This window comes from Arvicanthis niloticus, chromosome 23, assembly GCF_011762505.2.
Source record: "Arvicanthis niloticus isolate mArvNil1 chromosome 23, mArvNil1.pat.X, whole genome shotgun sequence".
Classification (NCBI taxonomy): domain Eukaryota; kingdom Metazoa; phylum Chordata; class Mammalia; order Rodentia; family Muridae; genus Arvicanthis; species Arvicanthis niloticus.
The window spans coordinates 15399476-15424051 of NC_133430.1; the positions used below are offsets into that span (position 1 = coordinate 15399476).

A 24576-nucleotide genomic window follows, 5' to 3' on the forward strand; every position below is an offset into this window, starting at 1 on the left:
GTTCTCAGTGGTGTTTAAAGACAGAATTGCTTCCAGACCCCTCAGAACCCCTGTGATAGGATCAACTGTCATCTCAACACCTAGGAGGAAGGTCTCTGGGCAAGCTTGTGAGAGGCTGTCTACACTGAGGTTAGCCTCTGAGAGTGTCTGTGAGGGGTTGTCTTGATTGCCTGTCCTAATTGTGAGCAGGACCATTCCCCTGAGCCAGGGATCCTGGATAAAGTGGTGAGAGTGAGCTGAGCACTGGTGTGCACCCCAGCTGCCTCTCCACTGTGGATGAGCGAGCGTGAGGCTTCCCCCACTGTGATGGACTGTACATAGAACTGTGAGCTGAAATAAACTTTTGCCCCTTTAAGTTGCTTCCGTCTGGGTATTTTAACATGGCAACAGGAAACAAAACTAAGACAGCCACTTTAATTCATTCCTGCCTCATCCAGCTCCCTCCCGTTAGGTCCAGGCAGAGCTGGCTCTCTCAGGCTACCCATTAGTATGTGCTGATTCGGCTCCACCAGGTCCCTGGCTCTGTGGCCTCAGTTTCCCCACAGCTAACAGGGAGTAAATCAGCCAGGGAACCACAGTGGGTGGTTGTGTGTCATGAAGTCTATGAGCCCCTCGGGGAGGGTTTCTGGTTTCCTCTGTCCCCTTAAATGCCCACCCACAGGGGCATCTGATGAGCCACGTCTACCTGCTTTCTTTCTGGGTTCCTGTGAATTCTGATCTGCTGATCTCTCTTCCCATCCTAGCACTCCCCACATGTATGGCTGATGTCCTCGTGGCATCTCTGCTTTTCATTGGCTTCTTCTACTCTTCTCAGAACACCCCAGGGCAGCCACCACCTCTCTCCTGGTCACTGCCTAGAGTCCTCCCTCCCACACTGCTCTAGCCATTCCTTGAGGCAGAAAGCTGGGGTCACTGTCCATCATCATCATCACCATCACCATCATCATCACCATCACCATCATCATCACCATCATCACCACCATCACAGAATCGTTGTCATTTTAAATTGATATAGAAAGTAATGGGCTTTGTTGTGGCATTTTCATACATCTGTACCATTGTCCACTGTTCTTGTTCATCCCCTTCTCCCACCCTTTGCTCTTCCCATTCCTTTCCTGCCCCACAAAGAATCTTCTGCTTTGACATTACACGATTTCTCTGTCCTCTCCCTTTCCCCATTCTTCCTGTATGAAAGATCTCTTCCTCTCCTCATGTTCCTCTTTCTACTTTCACAGACTACATTCATACAAGTGTGCAACACACACATACACACACACACACACACACAAGCATGCACAAGCATGCACACACACACATGCACACAATGGTGCACATACATGCCTGCACACACTTAAATCTTAATTGTGCACCTAAGAGAAAACAGTCTTCATCTTTCCGAATCTGGTTTGTTTCATTTAATAATCTATGGTTTCATCCTTGGTTTTTTTTGTTGTTGTTGTTTGTTTTGTTTTGTTTTCAGATATAAAGGCTTCATCTTTCTTTACAGCTGAAATAACTCCTATTGTATGGACCACACATTCTTTGTCTGTTCATCTGCTGATGAACATCTAGCTTGGTTCCTGCCTTAGCTAATGAACATGGATGTGCAAGCCGGTCTGTGTCAGGAGTTAGATTCCTTCAGGCGTGTAGCCAGTGATCAGCGGAGCTGTGTGTTGTTTCTGGACTTAGGTTTCTGCGACGCAGGTACTCTCAGTGATGTCTGCACCCATCTGCACCCATCTACAGGACCCAGGCTCCTCTTTCCCCCACCCGCACTTGAATTACTGAATTGTTTTCTCGGTGGTAGCCATTCAGACAGGTGTGAGAAGGAATCTCAAAGTTGTTTTCATTTGCATTTCCTTGGCTGGACGCCAAGGACTTATGGACCACTTCCACTTCTTTCAAGAACTCTCTGTTTAGCTCACTGGCCCACTTATTGATTGGGTGGTTTGCCTATTTTCTTCAGCTCTTTATATAGTCTGGATAATCCCATCTGATGTGTGGTTGGCAAAGATTTTTAGCAGGCCGTCTCTTCGCTCTGACGATGGTTTTCTTTGCTGTGCAAAAGATTCTTAGTGGCCTACAATCTCCACGGGTGGTTCTTGAGATTATTCCCTGGGCCCTGAGTCCTTTTCAGAAACTCCCAGCCTGTGCCTACATCTTGACACATTTTCTTCAATGGTTTCAGAGCTCTAGGTCTTAAGCTAAGTTATCTGTGGACCACTGTCTTGTTGCCCCTTGTTTCATATATTTGGAATGTTCTGGATGTTTTAGGAGAGTCAGCTAAATCTACCCCAACACCCTGTGTTACCTAGAAGCAGAAGTCTAAATGCTTTTAACCATGGCGTCCAGGGCCTGGTCCAGGTTGAGTATTTCTAGCCATTTATTTGGCATGAACTGACTAAAAAGAACGAGACTCCCTTGACACAACAAACTGGAGCCTGGGCCCTTCCCCAGTGCCCTCCTGGCTACCTGACCATCATCTGCACAGAGTCAGGAGAGCTGACTGATAGGTCAACTTCTCTGGGGCTCAGGAAAGGGTGACATGACCCCTGAGGTTTCAGGACAGCTCCTGCCTTTCTGTCATGTTTAAAGGGAGTGACAGAAACAGCAGAGATGCAGCTGAGGCAGCTTTTTCCTGGAGATTGGCACTCCCCAGTCAGGCCACCTGCCTGTCACCCAGGATTGCCATCTCAAAGTGCAGGCTGCCCTTTCCTTGCTTACTGGCAGTCTGTGCATGTCGCTTCTTTTGGAGATTGCTGGTTCCTCATTGCAAGAGGATCAGGTCTTAGTCAGCTTCATAATCACCCCTGGGCAGCTGGCGCCAGGTCTGGCAGAAGACAGCTTGTGTCTGATTCATCTCTGCCCACCCTTCCCCCCCACCCCCATCTCTTAGCAGTAAACACTGAGCATGCTCAGTTCATGTCCAAGGGAATGCATGCATGCACGCATGAATGAGCACCATCAGGAGTCTGCCTCCAATTACCAGCTTCCAGCCTGCCCACCTGGTGAGCTTTGATCATCTTTGCAGGGGTACTGAGGGAAACTGAGGCAGTGACAAGGCCAGTGAGTGGGAAGCTCCGACAGCCGCAGGGCCCCAGTGCAGTCCTCACATAAGTTGCTTCAAGGTTCATTCTCTGTCCTGAAGTGACAACACCCAGGCTTCCTCCAGCTCCGGCATTCTCTCAAGAAAGGAGAAATGCAGATGCCGTCTTCGACTCTCTGGCTTTGTGAACAGAATCCATCATTTATGCCTCAACTAGGTCTCCAGAAAGACTCCTCTCCACAGATGGGCTGTCTCCTTCTGCACAGGCAGTGTTCGTCTGCACCTGCTGGGTTCCACTGGTCTCAGACAGAAGGGCACACAAGAGCTAGCTGCTTCTAGTAGCAATGCTTTGAAAAAGAACCCTCAAAAGAAAATCCCTACCTCACCAGCAAAGTGTAAGGAGATTCGGCTCTGCCAAATTCCAGACTTCCGCTTAAAACCCGACATGTGGATGGAATCACTAAGGAGGGCCCCGCTGGCACCTTTGAGGGACAGTTCTGACTAGGTCCATTTAGCTCATTGTGATCGTCCCTAGCTGATGGAATCATTCCCTGTAGTGACCAAAAAGAGCACCTTCCCCTTCCTGGGATCACTAACGCTCTGGGACACTAGACAGAGGTGTAGCCACTCACTGAGACTACACACAGGAAGACGGCAGCTGCAACACGCTGGGTGGAATGACCTGGGAACATGCCCCCAAACAGGTGAGAGCCTGGGACAGACTCACAGAAGAACTTTCTGGTCCATGAAAAGAAGGTGCAGTCCTTTGCAGGTGCTGGAACGGTCTAGACTCTGCAGCTGTGGGCAAGGAACTAAAACTCCATCATTTTACCCTGGGAAGACTCTGCCAAGTCAAGGATGCTCTCAAAGAGGGAGGGAGATTTGAAGTTTTATCTTTTTATCAACAAAATCATTGATCAAGCTCATGGACAGGAACGTGAACCCTAAGCATCCTGCTGGCTCTCCGGCACCGTTCAGAGTCTCTAATCTGCTTGTTCTTGGTTCTGACTGGGGGTGGGAAGATCTGGGAAAGACACCTAGGTGTTTGCTTATGATATTGATCACATCTCTCCTCCCCTTCAGATACACACACACACACATGCACACACGCACGCACAACACACACCACAGAACCATACTAAAAATGTGTTTGCCCAAGAGGAATATGAAACATTTCTGTCTATACAAAAAACTCCCTCAAAGATGCTTGTTGCAGCCTTTCTTACCAAAAATCTGCAAACAGCCTGAGAGTCCATCAGCAGGTAAATGGATCAAAGTTGACACACGCTCTCACACACACACACACACGCTCACACACATGCTCACACACACACACACTCACACACACGCTCACACACACTCACATACACACTAACACACACACACACAGAGAGAGAGAGAGAGAGAGAGAGAGAGAGAGAGAGAGAGAGAGAGAGAGAAAAACGCAGATGTAAAAACAAACAAAAAAAACCAGAATGCCTTTCACATGATTTGATTTACGTGAACACCAGGAACAAGCCAATCTTATCTATTATTTTACCATCATTAGGATGACTGTCCCAGGTTAAGGATTGTTGAGGAAGAGACTCGAGGATATTTTGAAAGTCTTGGGGACCATGAATGTGGCTTCTGCTGGTCTAGACATCTGTCAGAAGATGTTTTGACAGACAGGAATCCCCCTGGACACACCCCTGGGTTCTTAGGTATCTTTTCACTGGCCCGTACATGTTGTAGCCTCCTTCAGGGTGCCTAGTACAGAGCTGGGGACACAGTTGTGATTCTTGTGCAGATCTTCATGTATACTGATGACTTGTCTAGCACTGTCTGTCTGTGTGGTCTGTCCACTCCTCTCTTTCTTCACCTTCCCTCTGCCCTACCCCCCTCCACCATCCCCAGTCCTTTTGTAATACCCAGGCCTCTGGGATGGGGCTGGGCTCTCTCTTTGCCTTACTAGGGGGATGGAAGTAGTAAATAGTCTCTTGAGACCTGTTCTCCAGGTGAGCATCAACACCGCCCAATCCAACCAGGGAACAGGTTTACCCTAAGGACTCATCATGGGTAGGGTGAGGACAGGAAGTCCCTGTGGAATTGGGTGTGAGAAGCTGTCATGTTACATGGTTACCTGCTTCCTTGCAGACTGAGAGGGTGGCATCACCTGGGCCAAATCCAGACATGAAGAGCAAGAACCTCTCACAAGAAACTCAGTTCAGAAACACATGGAGGGGCCAGCCTTCCTCCTTGCTCTTCCTAAGTCCCCTGCGAGCCTGCCACCCCACCCCCAACCACAGAGGCACCGGATTTAATGCCTTGGCCGAGAGAATGAGATGTTCTGTTATTTTTCATGGGAAATTAAGCCCGACCCTGCTGTCAGTTAGCTCATGCCTGGGAGGATGGAGGCCTGCTTAGCCAGGCGCTCAACCCCTGCTCTGAGCTTGCCAAGGCGGGGTGGAGGCACTGAGTGGGGGAGGGGCTGGCTGGGGGCCAAGCATGATGTCACCTGCTGAGGTGGGGGTAGGGAAGGCAGGAAAGGTCAGAGGGCCTTCCTTGGGGTGATGGATAGCTGTGAGTGCCACTCCCTCGCCAGTGTCACACAGATCCACCTCTCTCCCTCAGAGACACTCAGACGTTGGTCTCTTTCAGTTCCCAACTCTACCTCCTGCCCTGCGGAGGACAGCTGGTGGTCTGGTCTGGTGATCATCGTCGCGGTGGTCTGTGCCTCTCTGGTGTTTCTGACTGTCCTGGTGATCATTTGCTACAAAGCCATAAAGAGGTGAGTGCCAGCCACCGAGCCCTGGGAGCCCCTCTGGAGCCCAGCAGGGCTGCCACAACTTTTGTAACCGATAATGATTGACATCCAGTTAAGGAGCGGGAAGAATGAGCAGAGGACCCTCTCTGTCCCTAACCTGTTTAACGCTTGCCATGAATTTGCTGTAATGGCTACAGCTATTTTTTCTTTGTTCTTGTACTTTTAATATTTCACAGTTGATCACAGACATACCTTCCCAAGTGTTAGAACGTTTGATTCTGCAAGTTATCCATCTGCTTCTGCAAATACAAATTCAGGCATAAAGCACCTCCAAGCACCAAAGGGCAGCACTCATTAATAATATTCTGAGAAATATGATTAGGGAAGGTTTTCCTTCCCTAATCCCCGAGCTCCAAAAGTTACTTCTAATTATTATTAGAATAATTGTTAGCATCTCAGATATTTAATTTTCTCCCCTGAGTCCACTCGCCTGTGTAATATCACTTTAACAATTCAAAACCAAAAAAGAATGACAAAAGAAATCTTAGAATGAGGGTGTGGTTGGGCTTCCAGGTCTCAAGCTCTGTCCCTGGGCAGGAGAGGGAGGACTTGAGCTGCTGCAGACCCAGACCGGGGCACACACAGACCTGGGCATGCCCATCCCCAGGTGGCGGGGAGTTTACTTCTAGGGCTTAGATCACAGGATGACCTTCACAAACAATGCCAACAGGGGATACTCAGGAACTGACTAGACCCTTGGAATTTTCAGGCTACACTGTGGGGTTCATCTCTCTGTTCTATGTCCTTAGTCCATCTCCCAACCTTTCCCCCAGTGGCACTGTATTTTTCAGATTAGGAAACGGAGTCTCCAAGGAGCTAGGAAGCTGCCATCCTATCAGAATTTGAGTCCTGAATTGTGTGGTGCCAAAGTCCATCTCTCACCATGTTGGAGTGCTCAGTCAAAGTCGATGATGGGCCTCCGTGATCATGTCTGCCCTTCCTGGGGACCAAGGAGGAGGGAATGTGGGGATTTGAGGGATTTGATGTCTGTGTCCTGCCGAGGTCAGAAGGTCAGACAGACAGACAGACAGACAGGCTCAAAGGCCCTGAGACCCAGTAACTCTGGGCACAGACCTGGCTTTGGATGGAGTCTTCCACTGCTAAAGTGTTCTGTGACTACCTACTATGTGCTGGCTCCACTAACAAAGACATGGCGTGTTTACAAATGATAAAAGATTATTTATCCATAAACTATTCACCTGACCCCAGGCAGGAGGGCTGATGTAGGCCTAGGGACAGCTGCCTGCTGTGGGTGCTCAGAGGGACCATGATGAACTCCAATCCCAGTTGACATTAGTTAAGCCCTGAGCCTCTGGGACTTTCGGAATTGTAGCATGGGCTGTTCATTGTGTACCTTAAGGTGATACTGCAGATGCCACCGTTGACTGAGTCATAGAGGTGACTCTTCCTGGAGCGAACAAGGCCACTGTTCAATATGGTCAAGTTTGTCTTGTCCTTCTGTCCCAGTGGGCTGCAGGCTATCTAGTCTCATACAAAGCTTTTGAGCTCAGACCTTGCCTTATTCAACTGACTTCCCCTATTTGACATCTTGTCAGTCCAGTTCCTTCATATATATATATATATATATATATATATATATATATATACACACACACACATATATATATATTTTTTCTCATGATGTAGCCCAGGCTGGCCTCAAGCAAACCCTTTATCCTGCTGCCTCAGCCTCCAGTGGACACAGGGAGCCCAGGCCAGGAAGGACTCCTGGAAACCCAGGACAAGCCTTCCTGGGCTGCCAAGGTCACCTTGGGAACCAGTCCCAAGAGCAGGGGCCCAATGTGCCCATTGCCAAAGTGACATAGGTAGAGGCTGTCTCCAAGGACACAGTTAAAGTTTTGCTTTGTAGTTGTCTATTCTCCTGTTTGAAGCCTCAGAAGAGCAGATGTCTAGACCCTCAGTGGGTCAGGTGCCATGTGGGCAAACTCTGTTCACAGCTCCTCTCACAAATGATACTCACCCCTCATGACCATGTGGCATCTTGGGGGTTTACAGAACACTTAGAGAGCCTGAGATATCCCAGAAGATCCCTGTCTAGAGCTCCATATGAGGCCTGGCAGCACTTTCTCCAGCGTCTGTTCTGGGAAGGGCTCTATCTAGTACAGATTCATGACTGCAAAGCTCTGAAGAGAGGAGTCACAGCCTGGAAAGGATCTCCCCCTGCCTGCCACGCCCTCTGCTGCTCCCAGAGCCAATCCAGAGAGCTGGAGAATGAAGTGAGGGTGCCTACAGGTCACACCTATGGTTCACATTCACCATGTACCATCTGCTTCTCCCAGGGACACCTTGGTGGTCGGGGAAAGCTTTTCTTTTTCTAGCTTTGAATTCAAGACTGGGGAAGTCTGTGCTCTATAAAGGAGGCTCGTGTGTGTCTGTCTGTGTGTGTGTGTCTGCGTGTGTGTGTCTGTGTGCCTGTGTCTGTGTGTGTGTGTGTCTGTGTCTGTGTGTCTGTGTATATATGATGGATGTCTCTTTTCCCCAACTGTGGGCTGCTCAGAGCCACACTTCAACTGCCTCCTCCTCAGCAGAACAGCAGCGTGGGTGCCAGCAGAACCCTAGAGCCCAGGCCTGGTGGAGAAAGTTCCTGCAAAGGCCCTTTGGGGCTCTGTGGCTGGAGCCCTGTGCATGATGTTCCTGCAGGAGAGAGCTAGAGCTCCTAGTGGGTCAGGACAGAAAGTCTCCAAATGACAAGGCTACTGTCCCCCCATCCCTTCTGCCCAGAAGCCAGGACACATGGAGACGCTCACTCTCCTTTCTTTTGGTTTTAGGAACCAGGCCATTTAAAGGCGTTCTCTGTGGCCTCTGCCTTGCTTGGTGAGACCAGCCCAGATTGGCCCACAGATTGGAGGATTGAAAGGAGTCCTAGCAATGTCTGCTAGGTCTTCCAGAGCCTCAGAAGGTGCATGCTAAGTAGGAAGTCTGGGCAAACTGGAGGACGGTATGATGGTCACTGCTGGCCAATTAGTTCCCATGATGCCTCTCTGACAGGAGTGCTATGAGCTAACAGATACTTACAGAGCACTTACTGTATAGTAGACACTCATCCACATGCTTGATGTGCACTAATGTGTTTAATCCTTCCAACAAACCTATGAGGACACTGCTGTACCCATTTTATAGATAAGAAAACTGAGGCTCAGAGAAGTTGCATAGGTTGCCTGAGTTCACACAGGTAGAGAGTGGTGTAAAGCTGAGGTTCTAGAAGCTGTGGCCTCTGCCTGTTTAAGTGGGTAGTGTCACCCATGAGTGCTATGTTTGGTGAGAGAATGGAGTCACAGAGCTATCTTCTGCTTTGGGGACAATTCAGCTTTCAATGGCACCAGTGAATCCCAGAAGGCTTTGCAAACAGCTATGACCAAAGTATGGGGAACAGAACAGAGGAGGTCTTGGCTCTGGTGCAAGGAGGTGGGTGGGCCAAATCTACGTTATCATGAGAGCCTTTTATGCAACCGTCACCATGAGCTGGCGTCTGGGAGCTTCCCTGCCCCGTGAGTGAAGCTAGGTGAGACAGACTTTTTGGAAGGTTCAATAAGACTTTGAGGGATCTCTGAGAGGATATGTAGGGATGCTTTCCCAAGGGACCAGACAGAAGAGCCTGTTCTTAGGAGAAGGCCTGCTGGGGATGGTGACCTAAGGGGACAGGCAAGAATGATAGTCTGGGTCCCACTGCAATGCAGCTGGGACCCTTGGAAGTCAGTTTTCACTCTGCCTCAATTTCTCACCATGGAATGACTCTAAATTCCAGCCTAGCTTCTTCTGGAGGGGCTGAAGAGGGACAAGGATCTCTACCCACTCTTCACAGCATGACACACCAGGGGAGGACACGTGGGTTAGATCTTGCCTTTCTTAAAGCCGCAGTGGCTAGGCTCAGCCAACTAGAGTGATTTCTTCTGTGAGAAACTTCTGATACAAAAAAGAGATGAGTGTGAATAAACTTGACCTTTGTGTGCCCTGTGAGGTGTCCTGATAGTCTCGCGACTCTACCGACCATCTCACTGCCTCCCCGCTTTGCCAAGATTTTTGCAAGCAGAGTCCATTCTGAGGTCTTTGGACCAGTCAGGCTCTGAGGATGCTTGAGAAGACAGAAGCAATCGATCCCTGAGTTTTTGGAGATGATTGTAAATGTCTAGTTTAGATAATACCTGGCAAGAGCCATTCATCCTGTGTACCTCTGGGGACCTGGAGGTGCCTGGGCTATGCTCAGCTGGAGTCCTCTCCCCCTAAGAGGCAGCAGCATGGTGGTTTGAAGCACAGATTGTTCAGCGCAGCCCAGGAGGTTGTAGATACTCAAGGTGGAGGCCAGAGACCTCCTGAATGGCTCAGAGGAGGAACAAGGGCTTCAGCCAGGCCGAGAAGCAGCGCTGTGATGTCATGCCCACAGCAAGGGGGCGAGACCCATTTTAGAGCTCCCTCTTAGCCTTCCTGGTCTCTTGTATGGGGAAAAGGAACGGATCTTGGGTTCAGTGGCTTCTGAAATGAGCTTTCGATGGTTTGAAGAAACTGACAAAGATCCACTGGTGTTGTGCTAGCTCAGCTTGGGAATTTGTTGTCATCATTACCCCTGCCATAACCGTCACCGCAATCCCTGTCCCAACCACCATCAACCCAACCGTGACCACAGCTATTAAATCCCGCCATCTCCCCTCCTGCCATCATCTCTCCTTCCGCCATCATTACTACCACAAATACTACAGCTATCGTCCCATCTACCACCACCATCTCCTCCTCCACCATCACTAACCCCTTCTCCACCACACTTATCACTATAACCACCACCAGTAGCATCCTGGGTACCATCACTGTCATCGCCACCGCCACCGCCAGCCCAACCGGTGTGACTAACACCTCCACCACCCTCACCATTCACTCACTACGAGTACCATGATTTTGATTGGCGCAGAGGCAAGATACAAACTCCGATCACTAATGCTGCTCCTTGTGAACCAGTCAGAGCTTGATCATACTAGGCTGGCTGTACATGGGTTCTCCAGAACAGTTCTGATTCAGATTGTTGTTGCCTTCCCTTTCCTTTCTCGGTAGGCCCTGGCTTGCATACTAAATTATAGGGTCACCCTAGTTAAGGGTCTTTGTAGCTTCTGACCCCACAGAGGTGCTAACCTGGACTCTGGCTCGGAGGTTACACTGTCACAGTTGCTTGAAACTGACGATGTCCTTGTCCCCCCCCCCCCATCCTTTCTAGGAAACCACTGAGAAAAGAGGAAAATGGCACCAGTGTTGCTGAGTACCCCATGAGCTCCTCACAGAGCAACAAAGGGGTGGATGTGAACGCTGCGGTAGTATGAACCTGCAGGCCCTGGGACCCACTGGCCAGAAGGGCACCGTGGTGACACTGGTGGACATGGAGGACAGGTGGACATGAGCTGACCCTGGGTCTGTCCAGGACTTCGCGCTTCGCAGGCCTCGAGCCTCCTGAAAGAGAAAGCATCCTCTTCCCAGGCTAGCCCTGGTCACCCCCGAGGTCTTCCCAGGCTAGCCCTGGTCACTCCCAAGGGGTGCAGCACTGACACCAGGCTTGAGCCAGGCTCCCCTGCATGTGGCCCCTGAGCAGCGTCACCGCCCAGGGATCTCCATACTCTCCTCCTTGTCTCATATTGGGCGCACCGATTGTCACCCAGTTGCTACCGAAAGCATGTATTCCAATGAAAGCAGAGGGTCTGTCTGTCTGCCTGGGGCAGAGAGATGCCCCACTTTAGCCAGAAGAAAGGTGATCCAGGGACTGCTCCCATTCTGGAAGCTTCCTCTCCTGCAGGAAACCCACATGCTCCTCTGTGGACATTCTTACAAAAGCCATCACACAGCCATGAGACAAATGTCCCCTTCCAAAGGTGCTTCCCATGCATCTGTCCATCGCTGTGTCCGCCATGGTCTTCCGTCTCCAGAGCCTGTGTCACCCTCCGCTGCCCACCCACAGCCTAGCCTGTGACTCCTTACTGCACGCCTGCCTCGGGAAGCAGTCGCTCAGCCTACATAATCCCCAGGGCGTGAACTCTGTCTCCCAGATGCCCAGGCAGAGGGTGTCTCCAGAAAGTCAGAGGTTCCCTTTGCCCACTCTGGCTCTTCAGGAAGCATCAGTGTGATCCAGACCCTGCCTCACTGGACAGAGGTCACAACTTGTGCCAAACCCATATGGGCACTCTGTGCCAGGCTGATGCTGGTCTGGTGCTCTGTGACCCACATACACCCAAAGGTCCCTGAAACCTAAATTTGGTACCCAGGAAGCTCCCAGGAGAAGGTGGCCTTCTGTGTGTCCCTGTGGCTTTCTCTGTGGCCCTGAACTCTTAAGGTACCAGAGCCTCCTCAGTGTGAGCAGAAGGGAAAGTGGAGAAGAATTGTCTAACCTTGATACCACCCCCCACCAACCCACAGGCTTGTTTCCCTGGAGGCCACCCACACAGTGAGGTGCATCCCTTGACCCTTGTGATTTTGTGTCCCCTCCCCCCCACTCCCCTCACCAGCCACGCATACTTGACTAGAAGGAAGCAAGCCTACTAGAGCGAGTGTAACACCCCTACAGCGTAGAGATTTAGCTGGATACACTAGCCTCCTCCTCAACCACCGGAGATGTCTGGTGGGTGTTTGTGCTACAGGAGAATTTCAAAGCCAGGTAAAACTGACAGGAAAATCAGTCCTATGAGGCTGGATACCCTGAAGCTGCCACCGCTCTGCTCCCGAGTCAATAGGTACAGGTTAAGGGGCGGTCGGAGGCACGACACACCTCCTGTAAGTGACATTTGCCCTCCTTTGCTTGAGGGCATGGTTTGGGGTTAGTTTTGAATTTCCCCTTTATAGCCTTGTGCTCTAGCACAGGGTTGCCAAAATCCTTCTCTAGGGCTGCCCCCCCCCCCTGCCTCCACCCAGGGGAGCATCTGGCCGTCCTCTTTGGATGTGATTCCAAATGATGAAGAAGCCAGAGGAGGTAGATCAGGGACAGGCAAGACAAGGGTGAGAAGCCTTTCGGGCTCCACCCTAGTGCCTTGTCTCTCACACCATTGCCACCTTGTTCTAAAGTGAGACAAGGGCCAGTCTCCTGGTGCCTGTGCCGGCAGCAGACACTGAGAACATAGGAGGCCTGGTCCTAGTTGTAAACATACACACCGTGGAGCCTCACAGGAGAGAGTAACACCCTCCCACTCCCACCTCCAGTTATCAAGACCCAGGAGTGAGGAAGGGACACCCCTAGCTGGAGGGGAGCTCCCTACTAGGGGGCCTGAGGGCTGGGCAGAGCCTAAGATCTCCGTGTATCTATGTCCAGACCTTGGCTTAAACCCAGGAAGCACACAGTGTGTGTGTGTGTGTGTATGTGTGTGTGCTATTAGCCAGCAGGGACCACGGCTGAGGTTGCACTGTGCTTGGCTAGTGTGAATGTAAATTCTTTTTAGTGGGCTTGCGTTACCCCATCCCACAATTAGAGGAAACCAAGGGAAGGGCCTAGGTTTTAGAAAGGTTCCCCAGAGAACAGCCTCCGAAGCCCAAGACTGGCCACTAAGAGGGCACATCTCACATCACAATAGAAGGCACTTTTTTTTTTAAGCCCACATGGCTGTAACATACATAAAATGAACCCTTGTCAGCCAAGAGTGTGAACTTAGACCTTCATTTCAAAGGGCCCTGCACCAGCTCCACTAAGACCTGTTCTCAGTACAGCCTGAGCGCAGGGGTCAAAAGAAATGCCCCCATCCATGCGTTTCCTCCAATGTCTCTCACTGGGGTTAAGTTGTTTCAGAACTCATCAGCGTGTAGGACCTCCCGGTTACCAGGTGTTTCTACAAGCCTTCTAGAGGACATTTCGAATGAAAAAAGAGTAGATGTAAAAACAGGCATATTCTATATAGTTATATATATTTAAAGAGATATCTATCTATACAAATATATATATATATATAAATAATTGTATTCTGATCTGTACAAATATGACTTAACAGTCCAGGCAGTGTGTGACCTGCAGTGCATGAATGTAAATACTGTGAACTCTGCCTTCTTAGCAGTGCGTGTGTATGGGAGGCGACCGTCCCGTCAGCACTCGTCCTTGGTGGGCAGGTACACGCTTCAAGACTCAGCAGCACCTTCCTTACAAGGAAGGAAGCATCAAGATTTTTTTTTTTACTGTCAATAAAAATATACTTATAAAGATGGCTGTCACTGTTGTCTGAAATGGGTGACTGACCCTGCACATGGATGAGAAAGAGCAGGCAAGCAGCTGTGAGCCCAGGGCAGGCTGGGCACTTTGAAGGTGCTTTATGTCTTTTGATTTATCCTAAAGTTACAGGGATGTGTTTTTATTCATTTTGTTTTTTGAAGATTTTTTTTCATTTTTGTGTGCATGAATGTTTTGTCTTCATGTGTGTGTACATATATATATATATGTGTGTGTGTGTGTGTATACATGAAGACAATATATATACAATATGTATATATACATGAAGACTGTGTGTGTGTGTGTGTGTGTGTGTGTACACCATGTGTGTGCCTGGTGCCCTTGGGGGCCTGAAGCAGGTATCAAATCCCCTGGAGCTGGGGTTATAGACAGTTGTAAGCTGCCTGGTGTGGGTACTGAGACCAGACCTGTGTCCTCTTTAAGAGCAGCAAGTGTTGTTAGTGAAATACCATCTCTGCAGCCCGAGGGCTGATCTTTCTAAGCCCAATCTTGTCTGTCATCCTCTCACCAACTGCCTCTGTCTAAACTGAGGCTAGAACCACAAGCCTTTCTATTTTGCCTGTGTGGAACTAGTTCAGACCCAGGACTCCCATGGCCCTCACTAAGAAGGTTCCAGGAGAATGGTCTGACCTTTCTGTGTGTATCCAGGCATTTTCTGGTCATGCTGGACGAGTGGGGTTGGGCCCGTGGCCACTATCCTAGAACATCCGTCCATCCTGGACATCAATACTCACTTCCCTTGGTCTGAAATGTGCTCCAGCAGAGGGGCCTTAGGAAGAGCATGTCCACTCTAGTCTGTCCTGAGCCTGAACGAAGTAGGGCAGAAACCACTGAGGCCTGTGCAAAGATCCAGACCCCACCAGGAAAACTTCACCAAGCTTCCATCTTTCTGTGAGCCAGTGGGGGTCCCTGCACTTGTGCCGGAAGGGAGGTTGGGAGAGAGAATGCCATCCTCATCTTTAGGGTAAAAAGATGGATCAGAGAGGGGACTCTGATGACCAAGGTCACAAAGAGACCAGCCAACAAGGATAGAGCTGGAACCTGAACCTAAACCTTCATCACTGGCCTCTGCTAAGCACTGAAGGGACCCCCCAACATCAACTGTTTCCCCATAATTGAGGTACAACTGCTTTTCCCAACTTCCTTTAGGTCTCCAATCTGACAGTGACATCAGTGAGGGGGAGGGGCTAAAGAGCCTCCCCCCAATATCCTGAACTAGGGGTACAAGTCTCCCAGCTGACCCCCTGCTGAGGAGGTTGTCTCCTCAAGACAGGGACTTGAGCGAGAATCTGTATTGTAGGCACCAGGGAAATGGGAGGAATTGGGGAGATCCTTGCTGAGCCGGAAATGTTTTTCTCAGCTCTTTCCCAGTATCTACGCACCTGATGAGCTGCCAGCTATGGGAATTCCCCATTCAGTCAGGCACAGAGTGGAAGAGCCATCATCACAATTACTGTCAATAGAGCTGTCAATAAAAGCACCCATACCACTCAGGATTTTGACCTGGCTCCTCTATCCTGATGCTGTTGAGGATGGAATACCTTGAGCCTCATACACACTCCTGTCCACCCCAGCCAGTGTTCCACAGCAGCAAGCCTGGGACCAGACAAGGACAAGACAGAGAGCAGCCAGCCTGTGTGTAAGGCTTTGTTCATCTTTGCCCCACAATGGGGCAGAGCAGTGGGACCAGACCCCTCATAGGTGTCATGTCCCCACCAGCGCTCCTTGCTGAGGTCTCTGTTGCTTGTTTCAACTCCAATGACCAGCATGGCACATCACTCTGACCAGTCTGATAGCAACATGTCTGCCACCAGCAGGCATGATACACAGTGGTACCCTGCCACTGTGGTATCTGGCCAGCTGGAGAAGAGGGAGAAAACCATTTCTGGGCCCATTGAGGTTGGTGGAAGCAGACCACTTTCTCTACCCTTCCATAAAGTGTGGCATAAACATACCACGAGGCACCTGGAAGTCAGTCCTGTTCGTGCTGGTCATGGCCTTACTATAGGCCACCCACCCACCTAGTGCCTCACCACATGCCCATCCAAATATCAGCTTGGAGGGCATCTGACAATTCTCTTACCTGGTCACCTGCAGTCCTGGGTCTATGCCATCACAGTCAGCCAGGCCCCACTTCTTCTCTTTCATATTAAGGTGGGGTACTGGCCAAGACCCATCCTCTGAACACTTCTGGGATCTCCTGAACACATCATCCAGTTCCTTCTTTCTTCATGGCCCCCCACGCCCCAAAAAGAACTCTACCTCCAGGAGCCATGCTGAACACAGATCCAGCTTTCCCCTCCTGAGGTCCCAGCTGGACACCTCAGAGGTCCTTGGCTACTGAAATAGGCCTCAGCCTTTCATGCTGCCCTACAAACCAACATCTATCCTTCTGGCACCTCTCTTTTAGCCAACCATTCCACTTCAGGTCCTCTTTCTATCTGACTGTAATTTTTCCTTGATCTGCTGTCTGTCCACCTGCTTTTCATCCAGTCCATCCATTGGCTACTGTGCCTCCTTCCCTGGCCTTGGTCTTCAGTCTTGCTGCCCTGGGTCCTGCTATCCTACTCCACACCCCCCCCCCACTCACTCCCACCCATAACTGGATATACTGCATGTCTCTAATGTGCAACACCCCCGCTCCCTGACCGGCCCTTGTCATCCTTGATTCTTACTTGGCTTGCCTCTCTCTGCCATCTAATCTGCCATTCAAGTCCCATCTGGAAGCTACCTCCTCTCTGCACCACAGAGCACCCATGCACCCTGAACAGAGTCCCTTTAGTCCAGTGTAGCTCTGCCTTTCTGTCCTTCCCCATGGGTGTGATTCCTCCCATGATCCCCTGCCATGTGATCCTGTAAGCTCCTTGAGAATTTTGACCACCACCACCCCCATGCTGTGTCCTGGGGACCCAGCAGGCTCCCATCCTTCAGGAGCAAGCTGGTGGTAGCAACGGTTCTGCAACGTGCACGTAGCAACACATGAGCATATAGAGACAAGGGACACCCCATCAGCTTTCCAGAACATCTTACCTTGGCCTGAACCCTCCCCTTAAGCCTAGGAGACACCCCTCTTTTATAGAGGGTAAACTAAGTTTTGGAAATGTTAAGAAGCTGTCAGGGCTCCAGAGAGCAGAGCTGCCGTTAAGATACAATTCTGCAAGGCCACAAGTTCTAATTCTTCTGACTCAGATGGGCTCACAGATTTCAAATGACTCATACCTCCCCTCTCCCCCACCACGTGCAAACAATCAAGAGTTACTTCTCCAAAGCTCAGCAAAGGGGCAGGGCCTGAAGCCACCCCAGCCTCTAGAAGCTAGCTCTAACAAAAGTTGCTCCACAGGTGACCTCTGGCAGGCGCTGTAGTTTCAGAGCCTCAGCTTTCTCTCTGTGGGGGAGAATAAGGCCTGGCAGGTTCTCCCTCCTGTCCTTCCCTCCTGCCTGTGAGTACTCCTGGTTTCTCTCTGGTCTATCACCTTCATCTAGCTGCAATATTGCAATATAGCAATGCTGTCCGGTGAATCATTGCTGGTTTGTGCACAAGCTTCCTGCCCTATCCCTGTTAGAAGACAGGATGTATGGGTTCAGGTCTTACTCCTCACCAAATCTCCAGCCTTCCTAACACCCTAACGTGCCTGACGTTAGAGATGTTTGTTGAATTAACTGGTTCTGAGTGGTTTACAAACTCAACACAGTATCCAGGAGCAAAAAGAAGAAACCATTTTATTTCCTATAAATGCCTTCAGCACACAGTTGGGTGTTGTCAAACCTCAATATACACATGGTGATATTTTACCCTTTTTATTTCACTAGTGTCTTTCAATCAGCTTGGTTTCCTGTGGCCAGACACTGTGATGTCATTTCAAGGGCCACTTGCCTCCAGAAGGCACCAACCTGGGCTAGCGGACTGACAACGGCAGGCAGTGCAGTCACTGATAGGTAGCAGTTGGCCTTAGACCCGATGACTTTTTTCCAGGGGTCTCCAGTCTCTGCTGCAGAAGAACTGGCTTGGCTGCTTCCTTGGGCTGACCTGACTCTTCTAGCTCCTGGAGTCACTAGCTGCCCGCCCGGCACTTGTGCTAGAAATGTCCTCCTGATCTATCTTATTTTCTTAGTCCCTGACCCTTGGGGATTCTGGCCTCTGATCAGGCCCGTGGGCTAAAGAAGGGATGTAGATGCTTCCAGGACTCCCCAGAGGCATGCCTCATTCTGCAACTATGTAACTTCTTGAGGAAAGATACAAATACATCCCCTGGCCTCCCATCCCTCCCTATTTTCTTCTCTCCTTCTTTTGACGAGCATTCTACTAGGGTCCAGAAGAGGTGGGCACTGTTTTCTCATCCTATCTGACTAGAACTTGCTTCACAGACCGGCCTCCTCCTGCCCCCACCATCCAGTGAATAGACCGAGGTGTGCTGTTTCCTGGAGAGGAGTTAAAAAAAAAAAAAACATATGCAGTTATTATTTTCAAAATATTATCCCCATTACAAACACAGTGCTGTGCTCATTCCATGTGACTCCAAATGTTGGCAGAACGTGCTGTGTGGAGGAGGATTCCCCAGTTGCTCATTCAGACTTGGAAACGTGGGAGCCTTGAGTCAGCGAGCAGAGCAAGCAGAGCGAGGCAGCGTGGGAATGGCGCACTGAAGAACTGGAGCCAAGCGGCCGTGGCAAGCTGTGATTTCTCTTCAGCAAAACACCAGCTGTCACCAGCGTTATGGTAAGTGGTGACACACGGACCTAGGATGGGACAGGTCCCAGAAGAGTTCATCCCTGATTTACTTGAAATCGTTTTTTGGTGCTGAGGACAGATAACACCTCTCTCGTACTTTTAACAGGGATGGGGAACTGTCCCCTCCATGTTGCTGCTAGTGAAACTGAAGTTTAAGCATTTCATGCATGGTCAGAGGGCAGGAGAACATGCAGGTCCCAAACCCAACCCCAGGCCGTAAAACTCTTATCTGCTCCATCTCCTTTGGTCCCCATTGGAGCCCAGCTTCTGCTCCACGAGTTTAAGAACTCCCATACCCTGCTGTCTACCCAGTGCCCCCACCCCACTGGTCTCCAACTCTGCAATTCCTCCTCCTCTAGGCAGACCGCCCTCACCTGGAAAGTGCCACCATCCTTCAGCTTGATTATCCATTGATTCCTGTCTTTGCTAAGTGGCCACTTGAAGAAGTAGAAATCAAGGTGTCAGCCAGGCAGCCCCAGGAGGCACCCTTCTCCACTGGCCCGCAAGGACCTGTCTGGGCTGTGTAATTAAAACACGGCTTTTGTTCCTGGCAACAACCAACGTCTCAGACTCCTGTGAACCTCGAGGCATGCAGCTTGTGCCAGGGGCTCACCTCGGCATACCTACCCATCCTTGGCTTCTCTGTGGAAGAGTTCAGCATGGTGCTGGGCTGCTGCTGTTCATCACATTGAGAGGCAGGGTCCTTGGCAGCCCAGAGCCCGTATCAAAGGAGTGATGTCAACCAGGAACATAAGGGTCAGTGCAGAGTAAAGAGCATGGCCTCAAGCCCTGCTTTTTCCCTTTGCCCTTTGTCCCCTGTTGGCGGAGGGACTCTTTAGAACCTGTAAACTAGAGCTCAGTCCAAGCCCAGATTAGTAAGACCAGAGCCTTCGAAACAACGAGGTAAAGAAATGGACCGGCAGCGCCAGGGACCAACTCAGAGACCATAGGATTTCTGTTCAGAGGCTATGGTGCTGAGGAATTGGTTTTTCCTGATTCTGAGGCCAGATTGGTGATGGGGGCTAGCCCATGTGAGGATAGATTGGTATTGGGAGCTAGCCCATGCTGGAAACCACATGGTTTTCAACCATAGCTACTCCGATTAAAAGAAGAAATAAAATTGAAAGCTCATCATCACACAAAGGCACTCTGGGCACCATCAGCCTGTAGGCTCCCCACTGATGCCTTTGGGTCTAAATAGTTCTTGTGGGTCAGAGATCAGCAAAGTGGCTAGTTGCTAATTACTGTAATGTACAAACTGAGGTTACTGAAGGCAGACACATTGCTGAAAGGCTCCTGCAAAGAGCTTCCTTTTCCTCCTCTCTCCTATGGGGCTCATAATTAAGAGATTAGGAGTGCCTACCTCACACCATTGTAAAGATTAAACGACATCACACCAAAAGCTTGTGACATGTAGTAAGCACTCGTCAGTGCTGTCTGTGGCTGTAATCAGTTAGGGGCAGGTCTTTTCAGAACTGACTGAATCCCACCCAGCAGCTTCCAAACTGAAGAGCTAGCCTTCAGTTCATCCACCCTTCAGTTCATCCAAGTTTATCCTGTTTCCTATTGTTATTACTAATTCTGTGGTGCTAAGGCTTGAGCTCAGGACTTTGCACACAGTAGGCAGGCATTCAGTCCTTCTACCTACACCCTACATCTTTTTAAAAATTTTAATTAGAGACAGGGTCTAAGTTGCCTAGGCTGGCCTTGAACTTGTGAGTCTCTTACTTCAATCTCTCCTGTAGAAAAATCTGTATGTATGTGTGTGTGTGTGTGTGTATGTGTGTGTATTTTATAAGTGGGGGAGAGAAGGGAGGGGGAACCCACAATTAGAATATAATATATGAGAGAAAAAAATTTAAAAGTTATAATAGTAATTGTGAAACTAAATGAGATGTTATGATCTCTAATTCAAGTTATGATCTATAATTTTTCCACAGAAATTAATTCCCAAGATAGAGGGAAAATGCAGTTGTCAGATGAGGCGATTCTTTTGTGAGGACAACCAATAAACAGAAATGCGTCTGGAAAGCCCCCAGACTTTTCTAGTCCATGCTTCTGACACAGCTCAGCCAAGACAAGAACAAGCAATTTCTAGAGGAGCTCTGACATGGGGACTTACAGCCCTAAGTGTAAGCCACTGCCGGCTGCACAGCCCAGAGCAGGTGCCTAGCTCAGGGGCTTCCAGTGTCCTACCTTCACAAACAGAAGGAAGCTCTACACCTGTCTCAGACAGAACAGTAAGGGCAATGTCTAAAAGCTGCTTGGGACCTTGTAGGCATTCAATACACAGGGACTGCCTTGGCTGCCCTTGAAGGTTCCTCCTATTGGCTCATTGCTTGCTACTTAGCTGTGGGTGAGGTGGGCCAGCCTCTCTTTGACCCCTCAGCCATCATGAGTCATTGGTCACCCTTTATAACACCATGGTTTTATACTGTGCAACAAGTTCCGCCCATTCATTCCATTCTGCAAAAGAACCATTATTGTCGAAACAAGTCATTTGCCCAGTATACACATTTGCAAAGGTATAGTACAGTGAGTGTCTGCATTGTTCAGTGGGTACGAAGATCCTTCAAACACAACTCATCAGTCTTGGGGGGACAACCCATCTTCTCTGACCTGATCCAGTCTTCTTCTGTCCTGTTGTCACTTGACAATGGAGACGGAGCAGTCATACCACTTGGCCTTAGAGGAGACTCTTAGGGAAGAGAGTGCTGGAAACATGTCAGTGTGTAGCAGAATGATGTGCTTGCAAGTTGATGATAGACAGTGGACTCTGGGGACTGTTGGCCCACAAATACTTTTTGGCCCCCGTGGTCTTGCAGATCTTGATTCAGATGTGCTGGCTCAAGGGAAAACCAAGTGTGTAGCTATGAGCTCTCTGCTTCCATGTCTTTGCCAGGTAGCAGCAATCCTCCAGAGGTCTGTGGATCCCTGTGGTCTCCCAGCAGCATCATAGTCCTCTGCCTGCTGGGACTTTCCATTACCCCAGGATTGATGGAAAGACCCATTTTACAGAAAGGGAAAACAGAGGTGCAGACACAGTAATCTGTCCAAGGTCAACCAACTAGTAAGAGGCATATACCCATGACAAATCATGGAGAACAGAATTGGGTCCATGACACCCTTGGGAATCTTAAGAGTAATTTGATGACACTGAATCCAGTAGAATTCCCTGAGGGAAGGAAAACAGGGTGACTCCTTAACCCTTCTCCAAGCTACTAGTGCTTGCTCCCTGGACCAGGTGGCATTTTGCGGGGCTCTCTCCACCCTTGCCCTTGCCTTCATTGCCTTCCTTTGGCACTGACGTGGAGATACATGGAGATGAAGCTATTACAGGGTATGTTCAGGAGCACAGTCCTTGTATACATAGCCTGGGGACCAAGCTTTGCTCTGCTCCTTACAAGCAATGTGACCTTGGATGACCTTTACTTCTCTAGGCTTTAGAAAATTTCCTAAGTGTTCACCATTTACCAACTATTGCCCTAAGTTTCATTAAAAATTTGTTCTTTGTGTTGTTTTTTGTTGTTTGTTTGCATTAAGAACCCTATGAGGTAGAATGTGTCTTTGTCCCCCCATTTAAGAGATGAAGAAACACTAATAAAGAAATTCCAAGCATCCCGAGGTAGTGGGGTTCCTGCTCAGTACTCTTTCATGGTCTTTGCCAGGGATAGGGGTTAGCATACGCTCTAAAGAGCCAGGTGGTAGCTACACTGAAAAGCTTCCTGGGATACAGTATCCAGTTCGCTCTGCTACTGCAGCCCAAGATCAGCCACAGTCTACATGTGAGTGGCAGCTATGGTTTGTCCAATCACACTTGAAGAGGCCACGGATGGATTCTGGCCTGTGAACACTCTCCTCTGACGTGTGGACAGTAGCTAGCCTGGAGATGGTATCCGGACTGTAACTTTAGTTTATCGGTCCTTGACCTACATGAACAATTTTTCCTCCATGGGCAATCCTGTTAAAATATCTTTTCTCTTCCTGTCTCCTAATACCTAAAGTCTTGCTTGGGGAGGGCTGGCATAAGGTAACTAGAGATGATACAGGCATCTGTGGACACAGTGCAGGCTGGGTAATTTCCGGATCTCCATCAACCAATGAATAGCCATAATATACTGACCAGAGGGACAGAGTTTGTATCAAACTGGCAATAAAATGACCACAGTCCTCAAGGGCAAGGAAGAAGACATGTCTGGGTGGGAATACACAGTAGGTGGTAACTTGAATTAAGACCAGAGTCCAGACACTGGGTTAAGGGTTCAATTCCAGCCTACACCGAGAATATAAATACAAAGAACCAGGGCAAAGACAAGATGGAAAAGGAGCTGACATTGTCTAAGGTTGGGGTGCGGCCACTAAGAATTGGGTTACCTGGGGCCTATAGTTGAGTCTGGAAGGGGTCATGAACAAAGCCACTCCCCAGGAGACTGATTAGAACTTCAACTGGTGGGTAATTCTTCTAGGACTCTTTGAGCCAGAGAATGTGACAATTGAGCCCTAACTGAGCCCACTGGATAACACCAAAGAATTAAATGCATCCAATTCAGCAAATATTATTAAACACATACCATGTGCCACACTCTGGGGATTGGGATGGTACATGCCCCCAAAAGCTGTCACCATTTGCAAGTGAAATTAACATGTGTACACATTACTGGAACACAGAATATTCACAGAAACACAGCCAAGCATGGCTGGGGGGGCAGAGGAGGGTGCTGACTATGCAAGAGGGCCTTTCCGAAGAACATGTCAGTAAGATACAAACAGCATCACTTTGGTGCTCCTAGACAGGCCAGTAGGTTCCCTGCAGGCTTGCAGAAACACCAAGCTCTGTGATCCTCCCTGGAGCACTCACACAGCCTAGGACTCTGAGAAGCATATCAGGCTTCCCAGAAGAACAGAGGAGGAGGCTTTTGCTAACCAACTTGTTTTTAAAAAGGGAATTATCTTGTGCTTTCCAAGTCCTTGAAAGGAAGTGGACTAGACAGGAAGAGAAGCCCTTGTCTCTCAATAATTTCGGTCTTGGAGGAGTTGAGGATCTATAAAAGTCCTGAAGAGATGGTTGCCAGGAAGTAAATGCTAGCTAGGGCTGGAAACTGACTTTTAAAAACCTCAGGCTCACAAAGATAGTAAAAATGCATTTAATAGAATGTCAGCATTCAGATGACATGTATACTAAGTCTTCTCTGGTCAGTGTGTTACAGTGGGGGGTGAGAGGGTGGGAGGGGAGAGGTTGCTTTGAGAATGCTGAGGTATAAGTATAAATAAGCCTTAGTCCTCTTACATGGTTAAAACTTCATTTTATGAAACGTAACTCCAGGGGCGGTGCTCAGAACCTGTGCAGGGCCTCCTCTGGTCCACTGTGCAATCTACAGTTTTAAACGGAGTCCTAGACAAGTGTTAACAAAAGAATAAGATTATGACTCGCGAAACTAAAAGGATGGCCGCCGTAAAGCCTCTAAGAAAGCCCAGCCCAGAACCACTGTGTTGAAAAACTAGTTTTAAAAATAATACGACTTAACAGACAGTTTGGGGAAAGTGTATTAAAAACAAGTAACAACAAAAAAAAACCCAATTTGCACAGTTTAGCCACCTAATTTCTAAGTGCACTTTGTAATGTTCCTTGCAAGCTGCCTCTTTTTCTAGGGACAATGACAAAAAGCTTCTGTCAAGTGTCACTGGATTCTGGTGACTTCAGTTTGTTTTTGTTTTTGTTTTTTTTTTTTTTGTTGTTGTTGTTGTTTTTTATTATTGCATTTCCAAGAGTGGATTTTTAAGAAAAAACACTACAAAGG

At 49.1% G+C, this 24576-nt stretch overlaps 1 protein-coding gene across 4 annotated transcripts in view; it reads left to right on the plus strand.

The window, feature by feature from the left end:
• Prima1 (proline rich membrane anchor 1) overlaps positions 1 to 11667 on the plus strand; it is a 50352-nt gene extending 38685 nt beyond the window's left edge. For 2 of the 4 annotated variants that reach the window (XM_076921323.1, XM_076921324.1), the window contains exons 4-5: positions 5687 to 5816; positions 11074 to 11667. In XM_076921323.1, the coding sequence (XP_076777438.1) occupies positions 5687 to 5816; positions 11074 to 11176 (233 nt within the window). In that variant the 3' untranslated portion in view covers positions 11177 to 11667. The other 2 variants (XR_013106638.1, XM_076921325.1) reach the window with 2 other exon arrangements.
• The last annotated feature ends 12909 nt before the right edge of the window (positions 11668 to 24576 follow it).